General features: G+C 38.3%; 1 protein-coding gene across 3 annotated transcripts in view; it reads right to left on the bottom strand.

Annotated features, from left to right (window-relative positions):
• The window catches only part of FHY1 (Haloacid dehalogenase-like hydrolase (HAD) superfamily protein), a 190,296-nt gene that overhangs the window by 51,522 nt on the left and 117,491 nt on the right, over nt 1–21,283 (bottom strand). For all 3 annotated transcript variants that reach the window (XM_089791784.1, XM_089791782.1, XM_089791785.1), the window contains exons 4-5: nt 735–849; nt 165–235 (exon numbers count right to left, since the gene is read on the bottom strand). In XM_089791784.1, the coding sequence (XP_089647910.1) occupies nt 165–235; nt 735–849 (186 nt within the window). The remainder of the gene's footprint in view (nt 1–164; nt 236–734; nt 850–21,283) is intronic.

The following is a 21,283-nucleotide window of genomic DNA, read 5'->3' on the forward strand; positions in this document are numbered from 1 at the left end:
ATTGTCCTTGTGATAAGAATGAATGGGGTATCAAGAATTCAATGACTTCATTAATTCCACTATATCCTGTTTAGAAAATATATGCTTGCCCCAAATGACAGATATTCATGTCTACCAAGAAAATCCATAATGAAATCCTTGTAAAATACTTCAAAGGAGCATACCAGTATCACATGAAGAAAATGTCCAAGATAAATATGTTGAGAGTTTCAGTTTTTCCTCAATCATCATGTACCTTCAAAATACGGGTATTATCCATTTGTATCACATTATGCATAAAGAAGCCAGAATTGTAATACTCTGCATGAAATTATGAATGAATATAATCACAACAAAAATGAATTAACAGTAACACTTCCAAAGCAACCTACAGAAGGTTCGTAAAACTTCTTTAAAAAAGGCTCAAGCAGTTCATACTTGCCTGAATTAAACTTGACAATTTTTCAGAAGAAACATGGAAATATTTATAATATCGAATGATAAAAATTTAACTAACGTCAGCTTTTCACTTGTCCTGATCACATATCTGCTATGAGGCATTGAAAGCAATACATTATAGAGTAATATCTAGATTCTAGCATATTAATTGAGTTAGAAATTTTTTAAACTTGGTTCCGAGAATTTAGAATACTTTCAAATGAGAAGCAAAAATAGTCAGATCTAAATCTCATCTGATCTAGGTGAGAGAGACACGATACCCTCAGAAAATGCATCAAGATTCAAACTCAGCTTACCAACATGGGTAGTTTGTAAAAGCATGAATTTCATAACCATTTGATTTAAGTTGATGGAGAATACACTCAATGCCATCAAGATATGCATATCCATTTCTCATACATTGCTTCAAGCCTACAAAGAAAAGGATAATGTTAGCCATGTAAAAGGAAGGTAGAAATTCTATCTAAAAGAATATAGAAATTATACGACATTTATAACTAAAGTATGATGGTGAAAAAACTGGCTTAATATGAACCCAATTAAGGAATCAGACAACCCCTTCAAATTAGATAGCTTTACACTTTTTAATAAAATAGCAATAAATAGTTTTATATATATAGAAAGTAAAGCATATGACATGTTACCATTTTAAGTTGAAACTTTTTGTGCAACATAAAATAGAACACTATACTGTGTACAATGAAACCAACTTCAGATTAGAAAGAAAAGCTCCCTATAAACAATGTAATGTTCCCATCGTAAAATATATAATTAATCAAACCATTGTTTATGGGCCGATTGATTTAGTATATCTCGGACCCATTTTTATTTAATTGTTTCCGTAGGTGTGGCCGTCAGCTATCTTTGTAAACTCTCGGAAAGTTCCTCCGAAGGGTATTTTAGTACGGCATGTAGGTAGTAGTTGGTATGCAATTTGGATTTTTTTTTGTACTACGAATTCCTGTTGGAGTTCAGTATTGTTCATTATTTCGGAAGTGAAAGATCTTCCCTACTTGGCTTTCTCAGGTTTTGGTGGGATTCAACCCTCACCCTATTCTATCTGTGTACTGCTTGACACAATTTTGGAAAATTAAACCATTAATCTTGTTTGCTAAATATCATTGCCTTTTGGAGTATATATTCAATTTTCCATAGTTCAGGTGCACTAGTGTGTGTTCTGTAATGGAATTAAGATCATGTGATTGATCAAAGCCTGTTGGAACTGCCATCTTTCGTCACCCTTCGTTCCCTTACTCCCTTCACCCCTCTATGCGCTCTTCAGCACTACCATATGACCAACCCAAGTAGTCATTCCATTCCTTCCCCTCCTTGCATACTGTAAGGCCCTTACCTTTCCCCACATACACCGTACGGCTGCCTCCATACCCACTGTATTGCATCTCCTCATCATCATACAATGACAAATCCCATCCTACCATACAGTTTCTATGTCCACCGTACGGGCATTCCAACATCTGACTATACGGCCTCCTATACATACCGTATAGCCCCTCACTCATAACATATGGTCTTTGCAATTCATCCCTCATGAATGGGAACATTACAATGGTATCAAAGCTACTGATCTTGCCCGCCTGTGGACAGTGAATGAAAGTTTATAGCTAGAAAAGAAGAGATCCCACTCAGTTGATAGAATGGTAGATCAAGAACCCACTCCTGCGGAACTCATGACACTACTAAGGGATCTTTCGAAGAATTAGGCACGGATCAATGACACTTAGCAACTTATGGAAAAAAAATCTTAGGAGACTAGCAAACAATAAGATATTTGGGGAACAAAACGATCATAGCGCAAACTCAGTGTGAGGTAAGGCAAATCCTCATCCAGCACGCTCTCGACCTTCCATGCCAACTTTCTCTCCATAGATAGAGGTGTCACAAATGGAAAGGGAACGAACTTTCACGGAAATACAAGAACAACTGAAAGAAGACTAGAGGAATGCCAATTTGGAAGGAGACATTCCATATTAAGATTACATGAAATTAAGAATGCATTATTCTGGCACTGGAAATAGAGGATATTTTAATGATGATCTCGAAAGGAAGTTGAGTAAAGTAAACCTATCATCATTTGATGGATTGGGATCTATGAGTGCACAAGCCTAGGTAATGAAAGTAGACACTTATTTTCAGCTCAATCCGATGCTAGAAGAAGAAGCAATTAAATTTACCACTCTCCATTTAGAAGGAATAGCATACAAATGGTGGCAACATGGTAGAATCACACTTAGTCATGACCAGATCAGCACGTATGACAAATTTACTGAAAGATTAATAGAGAGGTTCAATAACTAAGATCCGGAACTCAAATTCAAGAAGTTGGCATAGTTGAGGCATAAAGGATTGGTGGATTAATACATCACTAAATTCTAGAAACTTTTTGTAGTGGTTACTGATATTTCGAAATGACGTCGGGTAGTATTGTTCATGGACATATTAATGGAACCATTAAAGGGCTGAATCCAACCACCCTCTTGGAAGCAATCAAAAAGGCTCGAAGCATGACACTTTCATCATCTTCTTCCGTCTGAAGAAACTTTTACTCCAAGCCTCCATTAGCACCAAAAGAAAGTCAACCTCCGCCAAGGAAGCCTCTGATGGATGAAGGCACCAAGCAGGATCTACGAAGGAAGAAGTTATGTTTTAGTTGCAAAGAACCATGGGAGCCAGGACACAGATGCCTTGGAAAGGGTAAGGTACACTACATTGACGTCATGCTGGATGACGAGCAAGAGGACTCTTCTACCGAAGATGAACACCAATAGGAGGTCCCTGAAGACATCGGTCTCAACCATAGTTCCAAGAATCACGATGATTCACGTGATTCATGTGATTCGGCAATTTGATTCAAGCCAAATGATTTTTTGTGAATCAGTGAATCGAATCAGCAATAAATGGTTTATGAAATAAATAACTCACTAAATTTCAAGGGATTTTTAAATTTTTCGATTCGTAGCCGATTCATGGCCGATTCACGATTCGATTCGACCTTGCTTATTCCAATCTAATTCCGATTATTGTTACTTTGGTCTCAACCATACAGAGAGAGTAGTAGCATTGGTGAAACGCATAGGAACCATCGCCCTTGCTAGTAGCCCAAGATATACAATTTTTAAGGTACATGGAACTCTCCAAGGTCAAAGGGTGATTGTAATGCTAGACATTGGAGCTACCTTGAATTTCATAAAATCATCACTCATGAAGCGGAGGGGATTGCCCACAGAAGCTCACACAGGGTTCCAAGTCAAAGTTGCAAGAGGGTCAATGTTAACATGCACACACCTTGTTCCCCAATTAAGCATCACCATGGGTAACCACACAATAACAGAAGATTTCCTTGTAGTAGACCTGGCAGATATGGAAGTCATTTTAGGCATACAATGGATGGAATCTTTGGATGAGTACACACAAAGTTTCAAGTGGATGGATTTCACTTTTGTTGTCGATGGAAAAAAGGTGGTTTGTAATGTCCCCATTGGTTGCCAACATCAGTATTTCAGGGATTAGCCTAATATTGGATCCTCATAGGTTAATGAGGATGGTTAGAGGGTCTTTTGAGGATCGGTTCATCTCCAACATTCAGTGATTTATGGATTTGGCCTTCGTTCGATGTCATTTGGACTCCATTTGCCATACTATGTATAGTAAGTCAAGGGTAATCAAGATAGACCCTTTCTATTTTTAGAAAGTGTATTTGGTCACATGGGGAATTATGAGGAGAGATTCCTATTCCAGACAGCATGGCAATCAGAGAAGTACTTCAAGAGATATTAAAGTTTAAGTGACATAAGTGATTTATTTAAATATTTTAATGTTATAAAGTTATAAAATCACTTAAGTGACTAAATGACAAAATTGGCTTTTAATTTGACACTGCCTAGTTGTTTGTGTCTTCCCTCATATCGAGATTATATAAGCGTGGAGCTACATAGGGATTAAAACAACGAGTATATGTTATTTTATAAATCCTAATGGTTGCTTAAATGTGACTGGATATTTCCTAAGGATGAAATCCCTTAAGGAAAAAGGTGAGACTGGACACAAACTTGGTTCTCACAGTACACTTTCAAAGCTAAGGGCTGGAATGATGTTTTGAATCTTCGATAATTACAACTTCAAGACGTTAACTCGCAGAGTTGGAGTTGGATGACAAGAAGAGTTGAGGAATCCATCTACAGCAGAGGAGTAAGAACCATGTAATATGGCTTTTAATTCAACATTGCCTAGTTGTTTGTGCCTTCCCTCATATCGAGGTTATATAAGCGTGGAGCTACATTGGGATTAAAACAACGAACATATGTTATTTTATAAATCCTAATGGTTGCTTTGATGTGACTGGAAATCTTAGGGACAAAACCCCTTGGGAAATACATTAGAGGTTGGACGTAGCCACAGCTCTAGTTTTCTTTGAGAGTGGATTCACTGAAACAAGCAAGGAGTACGGACAGTTCATGTTACAGGTGATTCCATATCAGTTTCATTTTCAGATAGGGTTTCTTGGTCTTTGCTATAAGGAGTTTGAATCACGTGAGAAGGGTAGTATAAATACACCATCTAGATAGCCGCAAGACATTCATTTAGGAGAAAGAGATTCTTGTTTCCGTAGACTTGGTACTGATCACGTGAACTTGGGCAGGCCGATAATACACAGGGAACCTGAACTAAGGTTGAAATGCTTAACCGACAGCGACGTCCAGGCAACGAATAGACATCTGAGAGTTGTAGACCAAAAGACTTCAATCACATGTTGCACAGTGGCTGACTGGGAGACGTATACAATCTGCCAATATAACAAGTTGCTTCATTTCCTCAGCAGGTTCCGCATTTTCTATTCCTCTCGCGATTTTCTTAAGAATCGCATTTGATCTTTTGGTAAAGGTTTTGACTTGCGAACTTAAAGTGGTTTGTAAGCCATTCTGGGCTGTTGTATTAAAATGCCAGTTAGTTGAAGCACGCTATTTCCAATAATGAGGGACTACTGAAGTTTGAACTGAATGTTAGGTTGCAGACCTATGTGTATGTTGTTTAAAAACTATTTGTTTTATTTCTACATGTCTAAAAAATACGACAGTTCTGAAGTACATTGACATATATATAATTACTTAACTCCTTATACAATAACCATGTGGTCTACAAACTATTTGACATAATGCTTGTCTATAGAATCATGATTAAAGGATAATGTGTGCTAACTCTGAAGTCTAGTTAAGATTATTACAGGTATGTTTCCAGAATCAAGTATTTAGTCAGTCTAAAAAGGTTACCAGTAAATTGTGAGTTCACCAACTGTTTTGTCTAGTGTTTTGAACTGTCCAGTTTGAGGGATATTGCTCAGAATAAATAAATTAGATTATTCACCAATTGTTTGTTCAAATTCCTATGGTCTGAAATATGGGTTACTTCGAATATAATCAGCGCTGACACATAATAATCTAGTATAGATTATTACATGGTCCTGAGAGGGATGCCGAATGAAGGTCCGAAGGAAGTATCCACACAAAAAATGAAAGCTATTTTTCGACATGATGACATTGTGTGGGCCGCATAGTGCTTCGTGTCTACAGAGCCAATCAAGGGTCAATAGGCGTACTACCTAGATAATAAACTTCAAACCATTTTGGATAAGTATGAGTGAGTTTTTTCCAACATTCCGTCAAGTATACCTCCCCATCGAGGTTTTGAGCATACCATCGAACTAGAAACAAGAGCGAAGACGGTCATCACCACTCCATACTGCCATCCAAAAAAATTCAAAGATGAGATTGAGAAGACAATTCAGGAGTTGTTGGAGAAAGGATGGATCCATTCTAGCTCCAGCCCTTTAGCATCATCAGTAGTATTGGTTAAGAAGGACGAAATGATGCACATGTGTGTGGACTACTGTGCATTGAATATGAAACCAATAAAAAACAAATACCCTATTCCCATAATTTTTGGATGAATTGCATGGTGTAATAACCCTACTTTGCTATAGCTCTAACAAATACTAATATTTTTGACTTTTGACATTATGTCAAAACATTTAGCATACGATGCCAATACTACTGAAAAGAACTCCAAGTTTGACTAAATCACATTCACCAAGAGGAGGCCATTTTTAATAACACTGATGATGACCAAGCTCAATTCAATGGCAAAGATAGATTTGCATTCGATTTACTATGCCATGTAACTAAAAAAACTGAACTACTTCATATTTACCTCTCAGTTCAATTTACATCAGCATTGAATCAAATTACATCTCAGAATTTCACACACTTCCTTCCAAGCAACAGTAATGACAGAAATGGAAGATGCAAACCTTAAGAAATTGATCCACAATACCTTAGTTGTAGGATCAATGCTCAATTCTAAAACTCCAAACCCTTAGCCAAATGCTTCAATAAGTATATAATAATCAAGATTATTCTCCTTAGCTACACCAAATACAGTAGGAGATGTTGGCCAATTGTATACTTTAGCGCAATTGTCAAGAACTTCTTAGACTCAACCCTTATACTTCAGCAAAGGCCACAAAATATCAAAATTCAGAAAAACCCTCTAAGGCAACAAAAGAAAATGAAATATCCAAGCGTGCTTTTCTCAACAAATTGACTTGTATTTATAACCTCCATATGCCCTTTGTGTTGCCAAACTGTAACTTCACTCAAGAAGCTTCACCACAACACTAATTAGAAGCTTCCATTAGATTCTTTCACTTGACTTGGCTTAACTAATATATAAATGACTCTTTCCAATGATAACTCAACTTTCAACTTAAGTGAAATTTTAAAGTTATATTATAACTTTATAACAAGTCATTTAATAAATTAATAATAATTTGGCCACTAAAAATATAATAACTCCCAAAATACTCATCATTTAAATATGTCGTTTGAAATAGGAGTCATACCTATTATTTCTCCATGTAACCAAATGAACTTTCCAAAAATATGAAGGGTCCATCTCAATCAACACCCAACTTAACACAAATAGCAAGTACACAAAACTAAGCCCATATGAAATCCAATCTCAGCAAAACGAAGACCAACCTGTAGTTTACTAAATTGTGGAGAAGACAAGACCCTCTCAAGCCAAGCCATTGCCTCAGAAGACCCTTTGTCCACAATAATTAGCCTATGAGGATCACAATATAGGCTAATCCTCGAAACTTCGATGCTGGAAAAAGTGGGGACATTACAGTCCTCCCTCCCCAAGATTTCTTGTTCTCAAGCAATCTGGCAACACAGTGAACTCCAACCTCTACTTGGATCCAAATGAAGAAATGTGTGACATCCCTGTTATCACTGAACCAACTGCGAACCAACATCATCAAGACCACCGCATGTCTTGCAGCATAGCACCCAAAACTTGTGCTGATGATGTAGAAGTCAGACTGTCACCAAATGTAATGTCCCCATTTTTAGCAGGTTCCTGCAATGGCCAAGTCAGTTCACCATAGCAACCCTCGTGAGTTGACAGGGTGTTTTGGGAGTCTTAATTATGGATTTACTATTTTTAGTACATCTATTTTTGGCAATGCGGTGGATGGCTTGGCAATTGGTCATCACCTGCAGTTAATCAAGTTAATAATTGCATGAGCTCTTATTTAGTTATTATTCATTGAGTGGCATTATTCTAATAATGTTTATATTACTATAATAATGACTTTAAGTGATATTTCTAAAAAGCAAGTTGGAAAGTTTCTAGGGTTGAGTTTTTTTGGAAAACTTCCATGATTTCTGAAGTGGAATTTTATCGAAACTTCTGCCAATGAAAGCTTATAAATGAGAGCTCATTTCATTTGGAAAAGCACGTTTGAAGATATATTTTCTTTCGTCGGCCTTGTGACTTTTTCCTGAGTTCTGAATTGTGAACCCTTGTTGAAGTACAAGGGTCTCTGAGTTTCTCAAGTCACTGCTGATGTGTAGTGGTTTCATTGGATAAATCTCCTAACTATGTTTTTCTGTAACTGGGAAATTGGCTTTATAATTATGAGAATTATGAGTGTTGTGCAAATTGTTGTTGTTGTATAGCAATTTGCTATCTCTCATTATTTATCACTGTGTCTAGGGAGGGAATTTATGCTAAGGGAATTGGTGTTTGCCAATTTCATTTCTTTTCCTGCAATCTCATTTAGAGGGATTGTTTTGCACACTAAGGGTGTTGTCTACAAGTTTGGGCAGTGTTTGAGGATTATGTGGGTTTGGTTAATAGTCCTATATGGTGGCATATCATCTATACACTCCTGCGAGCAAAATTCAAACTCTACAGTTTATCCCTTAGAGGCCAGCATTGCAGTTGTTCAGGCTTGCGATCATTCTACAGTCCTGTGTTTTGTCCTACAAAGTCTATGTGTTTGGTGAGAGGGGTGCGGTGACATTATTGAAGACTAGATGCTCTTATTATAGTATGCGTTCATATTCAGAGACCAACGGCTTAGATCTAAGAGATTGCATTTGGAATTCTAGCTGAGAATTCAAGTTTGGTGATTAGTAGTTAAGTAGGAAATTTTGTAACCAACATTTTTGGAGGATTACAATAACATGGGAAAAATTATCAATATTGTGTTGGAAGTCAATTATAGGTTCATTTACAATTCCATATAGAACTAATCCCTTGTTATTTGTTATTAATTCCCATCAAGTTCTTGTTATTAATAAATAGAATTCAGTGCAATTTTATCAAGTGGGAGAGAAGATCATTATGCTCAATTTAAATTGAATGAAAGTTGCAGAAACAAATTATGAACTAATTTATTAGACTTGCATTGATGTTATGATCTTTCGGCAATACATACGAGTTAGGGTGGCTGGACAATGTTTGATGTAATTCAAAGTTAAATGTGCAAATGTATAAAGAAAATTTAGATATCTGAGGTTTAACCATGGTATAAGATCTTTTCTTATATATATCCAGTTTCTTGAGGAATGGTATTTTAAGATAGAGGATAAGTTGCAATTTTAAAGCAATTGAAGACATATCCCCTCTATTAGATGTTGTGATCCGGTGAGGGTTTTTACACCAGAAGGCAACTCCATAGAAGGTCTATGCATCTTCTTCCTTATATCCACCCACATAATATATATTGGACTGGAATCATGATCATCACCAACAATCCCTGAAAAAGACGTAGCGATAGGAGAACCATATGCAGTCATGCTAATTGTATCAACAATAGGTTTAGTAACGTCAAAATATGTTGTCACAAGAACATCACCAACTGCTATAACAAAAAACTAAACTGAATCTGTAAATGATGAAAACTGAGCCCAACTCCACTCAAGTGAGTGATCAACATCAACCTCAAATAGTGGATTGTCATAAGACAATGTTGCATCCATGTTGAACATAGGCTTGTCCACAAAATGAACCTCACCACTGTACTACTCTGAACTATAACATGACTCAACCTCGACACCACTCACTTCATCATCAATCACGTGTAGTATCAACAAGGCACACATCAACAACTGTATGCATACTGCTAAACTCCTCGCTAGATGGATGGACTGACACGGAAGTGGTTGCTGATATGACTGTATCCTCGCATGCTCCTACTCCCACTATTGTTGCATTGCCATCATATACATGATCCTGCGAATTCATGGCAACAACTGCATCATCTGACTCAACCTGAAATGAATTCTTATTAGATTCCACCTCAACTATGCTTAGCTCATGTGGTGACTCATAAGAAGTGTCTCATGCATCTATTGCCACAACTATATCATTACATTTTTCTCTTTGAAAAAGAGATATCATGCTTTGCTCAAATTTAAGATTCAAAATCAGCTGGGTCATCCTTTTGTGATTTTGATTCAGCTCATTCACTAGCACATCCAACTGTTTCGCAATACCTCGTATCTCAGATTTTCTATCCCTATGCGAAGAAGTACACCTTCTTCAGGTATAATGAATACCAAACCTCTTGTCACCATCCATAATGCTGAAAACCGAATATCCAAAACAAAACACCAATCAAACAGAGCCCAATTCCTGTAGGCTGGCAAGAAATTGCTCTGATACCACTATAATAACCCTGCTTGGCTATAGCTCTAACAAATACTAATATTTCTGACTTTTGACATTATGTCAAAACATTTAGCATACAATGCCAATACTACTGAAAATAACTCCAAGGAAGACTAACTCACATTCACCAAGATTAGGCAAACTTTAATAACACTGATGATGACCAAGGTCAATTCAATGGCAATGATAGATTTGCATTTGATTTACTATGCCATGTAACTTAAAAAAAACTGAACAACATCATATTTACCTCTCAATCCAATTTACATCAGCATTGAATCAAATTACATCTCAAAATTTCACACACTTTCTTTGAAGCAACAACAATGACAGAAATTGAAGATGCAAACCTCAAGAAATTGATCCCCAATACCTCAGCTGCAGGATTAATGCTCAATTCTAAACTCCAAACCCTTAGCCAAATGCTTCAATAAGTATATAATAATCAAAATTATTCTTCTTAACTACAGCAAATACAGTAGGAGATGTTGGCCAATTGTATACTTCAGCACAATTGCCAAGAACTTTTCAGACTCAACCCTTATATTTCAGCAAGGGCCACAAAATATCAGAACTCAAAAAAAGCCACAAAGGCAACAAAAGCAAATAAAATATCCAAGCATGTTTTTCTCAACAAATGGGCTTGTATTTATAACCTCCATATGCCCTTTGTAATAACCCCAGCTGGTTATATCCTTACCAATCATCAATTTACCTTTGCTAATCAATAGTCAAACATTTTGTGAAGCATTTGGTAGTCTTTATTGTTATTGTTACAAATTTGATAATCTAATTTTCGAAATCACACTAGAGAAAGCAATTGGGCACTTACAATTTTAGATTAATTTAACACTAAGAAGTTTGTATGAGTGCCAACATTAATTCATAATTCTTCCCTAAAAACTATGCACTTGTATAATTCTGAAAGACAAGGATTTGCCCTAGCTTAATTCATTACCAACAATGTTTCAAACATACAATAGCAATAATAATATATTAAAATGCCAAGAACCTGGAAATATAGATTGGCTTTGACTTCTAATTTGCAGTCCAATGTGAATCTACAGAAGCCCCAATAATATATATTGCATGCCTTCAAAGGTGCCTTCAAAGGATAAATGCAGTCCTCAATATGTCAAACCACTACCTTGAGGAATATCAACAGCCCTTTAGCATGCACAACGACTCGCCAAAATTAAACATAGGTCTTCCAATGTTTCCAGCAGCCAATGAATTCTCTTCCAAATCACACAAATCCCTTAGCATTAAACGGCTTCTTTGATACAATGTAAGACAGTGGCGAAGCTTCAACCAATGCAACATATAACAATCACTATATTTCAATAGTGATTCGAAATAACTCTTAAGAACTAATTCACAATACCACAGTTGTGAATTACCAAGCAACTCAGAACAAAATCTAAGATTTAAATTTACAGTACTTCAGTTGTAGATTCAATGGAACAACTCAGAATTCAGACCCTTATACTTTAGCAAAGGCACAAAAATCAGAACTCGGAAAAAGCCACAAAGGCATCAAAAGCAAATAAAAGATCCAAGCATGCTTTTCTCAACAAATGGGCTTGTATTTATAACCTCCATATGCCCTTTTATTGCCAAAATGTAACTTCACTCAAGAAGCTTCACTGCACAACATTAATTAGAAGCTTCCATTGGATTCTTTCACTTGACTTGGCTTAACTAATTAATAAATGGCTCTTTCCAATGATAACTCAACCTTCAACTTAAGTGAAATTATAAAGTTAAATTATAACTTTATAATAAGCCATTTAATTATTTAATAATAATTTGGCCACTGAAAATATAATAACTCCCAAAATACTCATCATTTAAATGTCGTCTGAAATAGGAGTCATACCTATTATTTCTTCAAGTGACCAAGTGCACTTTCCAAAAATAAAAAGGGTCCATCTCAATCAACACCCGACTTACCACAGATAGTAAGTACACAAAACTAAGACCAAATGAAGTCCAATTTGAGCTAAACGAAGACCAACCAGTAGCTTAGTGAATTGTGGAGAAGACAAGACTCTCTCAAGCCAAGCCACTGCCACAGAAGTCCCTCTATTCACAATAATCAGCCTACGAGGATCTCAATAATAGGCTAATCTCTCAAATTCCGATGCCAACATAAATGGGGACATTACACCCTTTTTGTTGCCAAAATGTAAGTTCACTCAAGAAGCTTCACTACACAACATTAATTAGAAGCTTCCATTAGATTCTTTCAATTGACTTGGCTTAACTAATTAATAAATGGCTCTTTCCAATGATAACTCAACTCTTAATTTACGTGAAATTATAAAGTTGAATTACAACTTTATAACATATTTAACATTACACTTATAATAAGCCATTTAATACATTAAAATTAATTTGGCAACTAAAAATATAATAACTTTGAAAATACTCATCATTTAAGTATGCCATTTGAAATAGGAGTCATACCTATTATTTCTCCATGTGACCAAATGCACTTTCCAAAAATAGAAAGGGCCCATCTCAATCAACACCCAACTTACCGCAAATATTAAGTACACAAAACTAAGCCCAAACGAAGTCCAATCTGAGCCAAATGAAGACCAACTTATAGCTTACTGAATTGTAGAGAAGACAAGACCTTCCCAAGCCAAGCCACTTCCTCAGAAGACCCTCTATACACGATAATTAGCCTACGAGGATCATAATAATAGGGTAATCCCTGAACCTCAGATGCTGGCAAAAATGGGGACATTACACATGGTGCAATTTATTTTTTTTAAATAGTTCTTTGTTCCGAATACCATCAGATCTACATGAGGAAAGAAGACATGGAGAAGATGACTTTTCATCGTCGGTTCGGGCATTACAAGTTCCTGGTCATGCTGTTCGAATTAACAAATGCACTAGCTACTTTCTAATCTTGCATGAATCGCATCTTCAATGAACAGTTGTGTAAGTACTTGCTAGTATACTTTGATGATATCCTTATTTACAGCAAAACTTGGGAAGAACAACTAAGGCATCTAGATCAAGTCCTAGGGATCATGAAGGCTCAATCGTTTTTTGCCAAACAATCCAAGTGTGAATTTAAGATGATAGAAATATTGTACCTAGAGCATGTTGTCAGTAAATGTGGGGTGCAGGTTCATTAGGGAAAGATTCAAGCTATCCTTAATTGGGCCCCATCGAAATCACTCTCCGAGTTGAGAGGGTTCTTTAGATTGTGCAGTTATTACTGAAGGTTTGTAAAAGGACTCTCTCAGCTCAGCTCATCATTAACAGATCTGGCAAAGAAAGGCTCCTTCCAATGGAATGGAAAAACGCAACACACTTTTGATAAGTTAAAAGAAGTAATGAGCACTTGCCCGATTCTCACCTTACCTAATTTCACTCAACCCTTCATTCTAGAGTGTGACACATCCAAAGTGGGCATTGATGTAGTATTAATGCAAGATAGACACCCTATAGCCTACGAGAGTTGAAAGCTTACATAAGTAGATTGTCTATATTACATTTATGACAAAGAGATGTTGGTCATCGTCCATGCACTTACCAAGTTCTAGCAATTTCTCGTGAGTGCCAAGTTTGTCATCCGTACCGATCATAATAGCTTGAGATATTTTTTGGAGCAACGGGATCTGAATGAGAGCCAACAAAAATGGGTAAGCAAGATTCAAGCTTTTGATTTTGACATTGAATCTGTGAAGGAAAAGAACAATGTGGTTGTAGATGCCTTGTCAAGAAAACCTGCCATCTACTTACTGTCTTAGATTTCAACTGACTAGAAAGCACACTTATTTGTGGAATATTCCAAAAACACATTTGTATATAAGCTAATAGGCGGCAACACTCAAGATGACTGATACAAGGTGGTGGATGACATCATTTACTATAAGGATCGGATATACTTAGTACCTGAATCCAAACTAAAGCAAAAAATTCTTATGGAAATACATGCCTCACCCTTGGCTGGACACCCAAGTTTTATCAAAACCTATAGACAACTCAAGGAGAGGTTTTCATGGAAAGAACTTAAAGGAGATGTATTGCAATATGTATGGGAATGTGCACTCTGTCAACAAAAATAATTTGAACACACTTTACCTGTTGGCTTACTGCAACCCTTGTCTATACTAGAACAATTGGGAAGGTGTCTCTATGGACTTCATCACCAGACTCCCTGAGGTAAGGGGGAAGGATTGTATCTTTGTGTTAGTTAACAAACTGACAAAGTATGCACACTTCTTCGCAATTTCATCAAATCTCCAGCCTGCACAAATATTCGACTTATATTTTCAGAGAAGTTTTTCGTCTATACGGGTTACCCAAAAACATTGTTAGTAACAAGGATGGTCAATTTCTTAGTATTTTATGGACAGAATTGTTTCGGTTGGCAGGAACAAAATTGTTGCCAAGTACTAACTACCACCCTCAAACAAACGGACAAACAAAGATTGTGAACAAGTGGCTAGAAGGCTACCTCCGGAACTACGTTTTGGCACAACAACGGGCATGGGCCAAATGGATGCATTTAAGTGAATACTGTTACAATACCAATTATCACATGTCCATTGGGATGGCACTCTTCAAAGCACTATATGGGTATGAACCCCTTTCATTTATTGACATGGTATAAGGTGACAACTGCAGACCAATGGCGAGGGACTGGCTTCAGGGACATCCTAAGATTCTTGAAGAACTTACAAAGGGCGTAGAATCAACAAAAGATCTACGCCGATAGACACCGGATCGAAAGATGTTTCAAAGCAAGAACCCTGGTCCACCTTAGACTCCAGCCTTACAGGTAGTCCTCATTAAAGGAAAAGGGGAAAGAAAAATTGAAGCCACGTTTTTATGGTCCTTATCGTGTAGCTATCATGTCTCCTTTTTAGTGACATGTTATTTTTCAATGAATTTGCCCATCATGGACTCTCGTAGGTAGATGTTTTTGGTGAGAGAGTCATTCTGATGATTATTTGGAGATTGGATGGTCTTATTTGCTCTTGTTGACATGGAGTTTATCATATTTTTATTTTATGTGTTGTGCGGGGTCAAAATATTATAACTTTGAGTTGAGTTGCACTTTTTATTTTATAAAGTTACTTTTCATATAAAAGTGCATTACAAAGGGATTTCATAAGAATATTTTATGGATACTTCTAGAAGTTCTTAGTGGCTTCTTAGAAAAGTGAATAAATAAAGTGCTTGGCCTCTCATTTGGACATCCCAAGATTTGAGTTTAGACTACTTTTCTCTTTGAGCATTTGTGGCACCATCTTGGTCTACAGAGTGTCATCTGATCATTAGGAATGGAGTCTCCCAAGGATTTGCATAATTGAGGAAGTGAAATATCTTTTGAAAGGTTGCACTTTGGAAGTGGTATTCAACTACTTCAAGTTGGGCTTATTTGGTATTTAGACATTGCCAGCAAGGTTCGATTTTTAGCCTGGACATACATTTTTGCTCATATCTCACTGTTTGCTAGGAGTTTGATTTTTAATTTTCTGGACGAATTTTCCTTAGAGCCTGGAGATTATTTCTATACCATTTTCGGCACCTTTCAGCCCGGTATTTATTTTTGCTAGGTGTCGTACCAATCCATACATGTACAACTAGACCTGCAAGCCATACGGTCAGCAAGTCTAAGGGCAAGTTGGAGTTGCATTTTCATCATTTTGTCTTCAGCATTCAGTCTCGAGCATTTGCTCAATCCGTGTTCTTTCATTTCAGTTTGTAGTTGCAAGAAATTCTTAGTTGAATTCAGCCAGTAAGGGTTTGTTTGTAATGTGCCATGTTGTAATGTTGTGAGTTGAAAATCACATATTATATGTAAAAGCATTTGGTTATCATTAAATGAATATATTGGCACTATTTTACATTAGTTATTTGAGTAGATTTGTTGCACAACAATTTCTTTTATTCAACATTCTACTTTCAACAGTGTATTTAGTTTGCATGTCAAGTGTTTGACGAAATTTCACAGTTCAGTATTAGTGGTTATTAGTGGCTTATTGGCAAAGGGCCATTACAGTTGTATCATAGCAGTGTTCTTGCCATCCTACTAGGTAAAGAATCTTTATGCATCCTTTAGCTTTTGGGCATCACAAGTATTATACACGCAGGAGAGCAGCACCTGAGGGTGAGCAGGAAATCAGAGATATACTTACTATGGGTGAAAGACAGTCACAGAGTCCATCTAGAGTCCCCAGGACTGATGATGATGAGGCTAGAAACTTCTTCTGGGCTATGACTACTAGACAACAGGAGATAGCTCAGTCTATACGTGCATTGACTACTATGATGGAGAGAGTTGCTCAGCTGAGAAATCAGGAACAGGATAAGGGGACACCAGAGCAGGATAACAGGAGTGTAGCAAGTTCACAGGGTGGTCCTAGGCACAGGTCATGGACTGCAAACATGCCTATACCTCCTACATTCCTTAGAGAGGCGACCCAAGAGGCAGTAAGGGATGATATGACAGAGGACTTTCAAGATGATCTTTGAGCTGTAGATGAAGAATGGCAGGCACTACCTCCACATGTTCGTGAGTTGCTGAATTTTGATCGCTACCTGAGTTAGAGGAGAGAGCACATGAGGAGTAGCAGGCAGAACTGGAGCCTAGAGGAGGTCAAGACAGTGAGTTGCAATGAGCTGCTAGCAAGCTCACCTTACCATCTTTCAATGGCAATGGACAGATGACAACACAAGCCTAGATCCATAATTTAGATAAATTCCTAGCATTAAGGCCTATGTCAGAGATGGATGCTATCAGGTATGCCACTTTGCATTTAGAGGGTGCAACACATAATTGGTGGTCACATGGTATGGTTACATTGCAACATAACTAGGTGACATACTATCAGGACTTTGTGGATAGATTGGTAGAGCGCTTTGACAAGAAAGACCTGGAGGTCTTCTTCGGTGATCTTGCATAGCTGAGATAGACAGACGGTTTAGAGGTCTACATTAGTGAGTTTCAAAGACTATTAGTGATGGTGCAGGATGTGTCCAAGAGGAGGTTGGTTATACTATTCATAGAGGGGTTGTCTGAACCTCTAAAGGGATGGATCAAGGCATTTGATCCCCCTTCATTGCAGGAGGCTATGAGGAAGGCACGAAGCATGGAGCTCATAGCACCCTCCAACAGGTTCACCTCCAAGAGCACTTCTTCATTGAAGGACAATAAGAAGTTTGATAAAAACAAGGGCAAAAAAGGTGACACCAAGGGTAAGTCTACTGCACCTTTGGATATGGAGACACTGAATGACTTGCGCAGGAAGAAGCTATGTTTTTTCTGCAAGGGTCCCTACGATAGAGATCCTGATTGTCCTATGAGGTCTAAGGGGAAGGCCAACAAGGTTATGTGGCTTACTACGAGGGTTTAGATTCTAATAATTCTGGACATGAGGTTGATCATAGTGATGCAGAGCCCGAGGCAAAAGAAGAAGTTCCAGAGACTAAGAAGGAGCTCGAGTTGCACTTACAAGAGGCACGCTTGTCTAGCATTCAGTAGGAAGGATCTTTTAGACTGTGTGGTATTCTAGCAGGGCAGGGAGTTATTACTTTGGTTGATACAGGTGCTATGCACAATTCCATTGATGCACGTTTTGTTGAACGTCGTGGTATTATGACTGAGGAGTTTGAGGGACTACAAGTACAGGTTGCTAATGGTTATCCTCTTAAGTGTAACAAGATGGTTAGAAATTTGCCCTTACGCTTGAACAACTATGAGTTCAAGGCGGACTACCATGTTGTCAACATGGGTGATATGGATATTGTTCTTGGGATGGTGTGGTTGCGCTCATTGGAAGAGGTCACCTTCGGATTGAAGGACATGGAGATTAAGTTTGAAGTGGATGGGAAGCAACACATTTTGAGAGCCATCAGGAATGGAGATGTCAGAATTATTTCCTTCAAACGACTGGAGGTTAGTCAGACATGATGACATTCAATGGGGAGTCGTATGTACTCTCATGCCTACACAGGAGGGACAGCATAAGACAGAGTATCATCTAGACATACAGAGGTTGAGCGTGAAGCATGACAGAGTCTTCAGTGACATCCCACCTAGCAGACCACCAGACAAAGGTATTGAGCACATCATTGAGTTGGAGGAGGGTGCTAAACCCATGATGATTACACCATATAGGCATCCTAAGAGGCTCAAGGATGAGATCGAGAAAACCATCACGGAGCTTCTTGCAATAGGTCACATCAGGCCTAGCATGTCTCCTTTTGCTTCTTCGGTTGTATTGGTGAAGAAAAAGGATGGTACATTAAGGATGTGCATTGATTATAGGGTGCTGAACAAAAGGACAATCAAGAATAGGTACCCTATTCCACAGATTGATGAGTTGATTGATGAGCTTCACAGTGCATGTTACTTCACGAAGATTGATTTGAGATCCAACTACCATCAAATCAGAGTTAGAGAGCAGGATATTGAGAAGACTGCCTTCAGATGTCATTGTGGGCACTTTGAGTTTGTGGTCATGCCATTTGAGCTAACCAATGCGCCAGCTACTTTTCAATCCACCATGAACAAGATCTTCTGTCACCAGTTGAGGAAGTATGTGTTAGTCTTCTTTGATGATATTTTGATTTACAGTCGGACTTGGTAGGAGCACATGGAGCAATTGGAGACAGTTTTGGGGATCTTGCAGTCAGAGTCCTTGTATGCCAAGGAGTCCAAATATGATTTGGGCATGACAAAGCTATTGTATTTGGGTCACATCATTAGTGCAGAGGGAGTAAGGATGGATCCTGATAAGATCTGTGCTATTGTGGATTGGCCTACTCCAAAGAACCTAACACAATTGAGAGGGTTTCTTGGGTTGTGTGGTTTCTACCGCAGATTTGTCAGTGGGTATTCACATCATCTAGCTCCTATGACAGATTTGCTGAAGAAGGAAGCCTTTGTTTGGACACCTAAGGCACAAGCTTGCTTTGAGAGATTCAAGGAGATCATGACTACATGCCCTGTGTTAGCATTGCCCGACTTCTCAAAGCCATTTGAGCTTCAGTGTGATGCATCTGGAGAGGGTACTGGTGCTGTTCTGATTCAGGACAAGCAACTCATTGCATTTGAGAGCAGGAAGCTCCGTAGGCCAGAGAGATCATTTAGTATATATGACAAGGAGATGTTGGCTATTATGCATGCATTGGCTAAATTCAGGCAGTATTCAGTGGGTGGTAAGTTTTGCATTAAAACTGACCACAATAGTTTGAGACATTTCCTTGGACAGAGAGATCACAATGACAGGCAGCAAAAGTGAGTTAGTAAACTATAGGCTTATGATTTTGACATCTCCTATGTAAAAGGGACTCAGAATGTGGTAGCAGATGCATTGTCACGTAGACCACATCTCAGCGCTATGATTCAGATATCAGAGGATTGGAGGCACTTGATCATTGCTGAGTATGCTAGAGATTAATGGGCATTCGAGATTGTTGATGGGACAGTTGTCGATACTAGGTATACACTTGTGCATGATTTGATTATCTACAAGAACAAGATATTCTTAGTCCCAGGATCGAAGGTGAAGCATATTGTTATGAGAGCACTTCATGATTCACCTACAGTTGGACATCCTGGATACTTCAAAATGTACAGGCAGGTATGGGAGCGGTTCACATGGAAGGGGCTCAAGGCAGATGTATTGCAGTATGTTAGAGAGTGCTTTGTTTGTCAGCAGAACAGATAAGAGCACACCTTTCCAGCAGGGCTCCTACAACCACTTCCCATTCCTAACAGGAAGTGGGAGTTTATATCCATGGATTTCATTACGGGCTTGCCTGAGGCCCAAGGGTGAGATTGCATCTATATGGTGGTAGACAGGTTGACGAAGTATGCTACTTACAGGGCAGTGCAGGTGGCTGAAGTCTTTTTCACGGAGATTTTCATACTACATGGGATACCCTGGAGCATAGTGAGTGACAGGGACAGCAAGTTCTTGAGTCATTTTTGGCAGGAGGTGTTCCGTTTATGTGGCACTAAGCTCACACCTAGCACCAATTACCACCTCCAGACTGATTGGCAAACAGAGATAGTAAATAAGTGGGTGGAGGGATATTTGAAGAACTACGTGGCTAGTCAGTAGAAAGCATGGGTTAGATGGATTTATTTATGTGAGTATTTCTATAATACTACCTATCACATGTCTATTCAAATGACTCCTTTCAGAGCACTATATGGCTATAATGCACTGAGCTTTGTTGATTTGCTTATGAGTGATGTTAGAGTTCCTCATGCTAGGGATTTGCTTCAGGAGTGCAAGGACATTGTTGATGCTCTCAGAGATAATATTGCCAGAGCACAGAATCAGCATAAGCAGTATGCAGATCAAAAGAGGACAGAGAACCTCATACTGCAGCCTTACCAATAGTCTACTCTCAGGAAGAGGGGGTCAAAGAAGCTTAAGCCTAGATACTATGGCCCTTTCAGGATTACCAGGCGGATAGGTGAGATGGCTTATGAGCTTGAGCTTCCAACAGACAGTAGGGTGCACAATGTTTTCCATGTGTCATGGCTCAAAAAGGCGTTGGGTCAGCATGTTGTGCCTTCAGCAATTCTTCCTCCATTGGATGATGAAGGGAAATTGGTTCTTGTTCCTGAGTGCACCATTGACAGCAGAGAGAGATAGCTCCGTAGGAGGATTATCAGAGAGTACTTGGTGAAGTGGAGAGATTTACCTGAGGAGGATGCCACATGGGAGAGAAAAGATATTTTGCAACATCTAGCTTTGAGATTGTTCGAGGGCAAGCAATTTCAGGAGGGGCGGACTGTCATGTCCCCTTTTTAGTGGCA

This window comes from Cupressus sempervirens, chromosome 7 (genome assembly GCF_028749045.1).
Source record: "Cupressus sempervirens isolate cs-2001-9-10 chromosome 7, ASM2874904v1, whole genome shotgun sequence".
Classification (NCBI taxonomy): domain Eukaryota; kingdom Viridiplantae; phylum Streptophyta; class Pinopsida; order Cupressales; family Cupressaceae; genus Cupressus; species Cupressus sempervirens.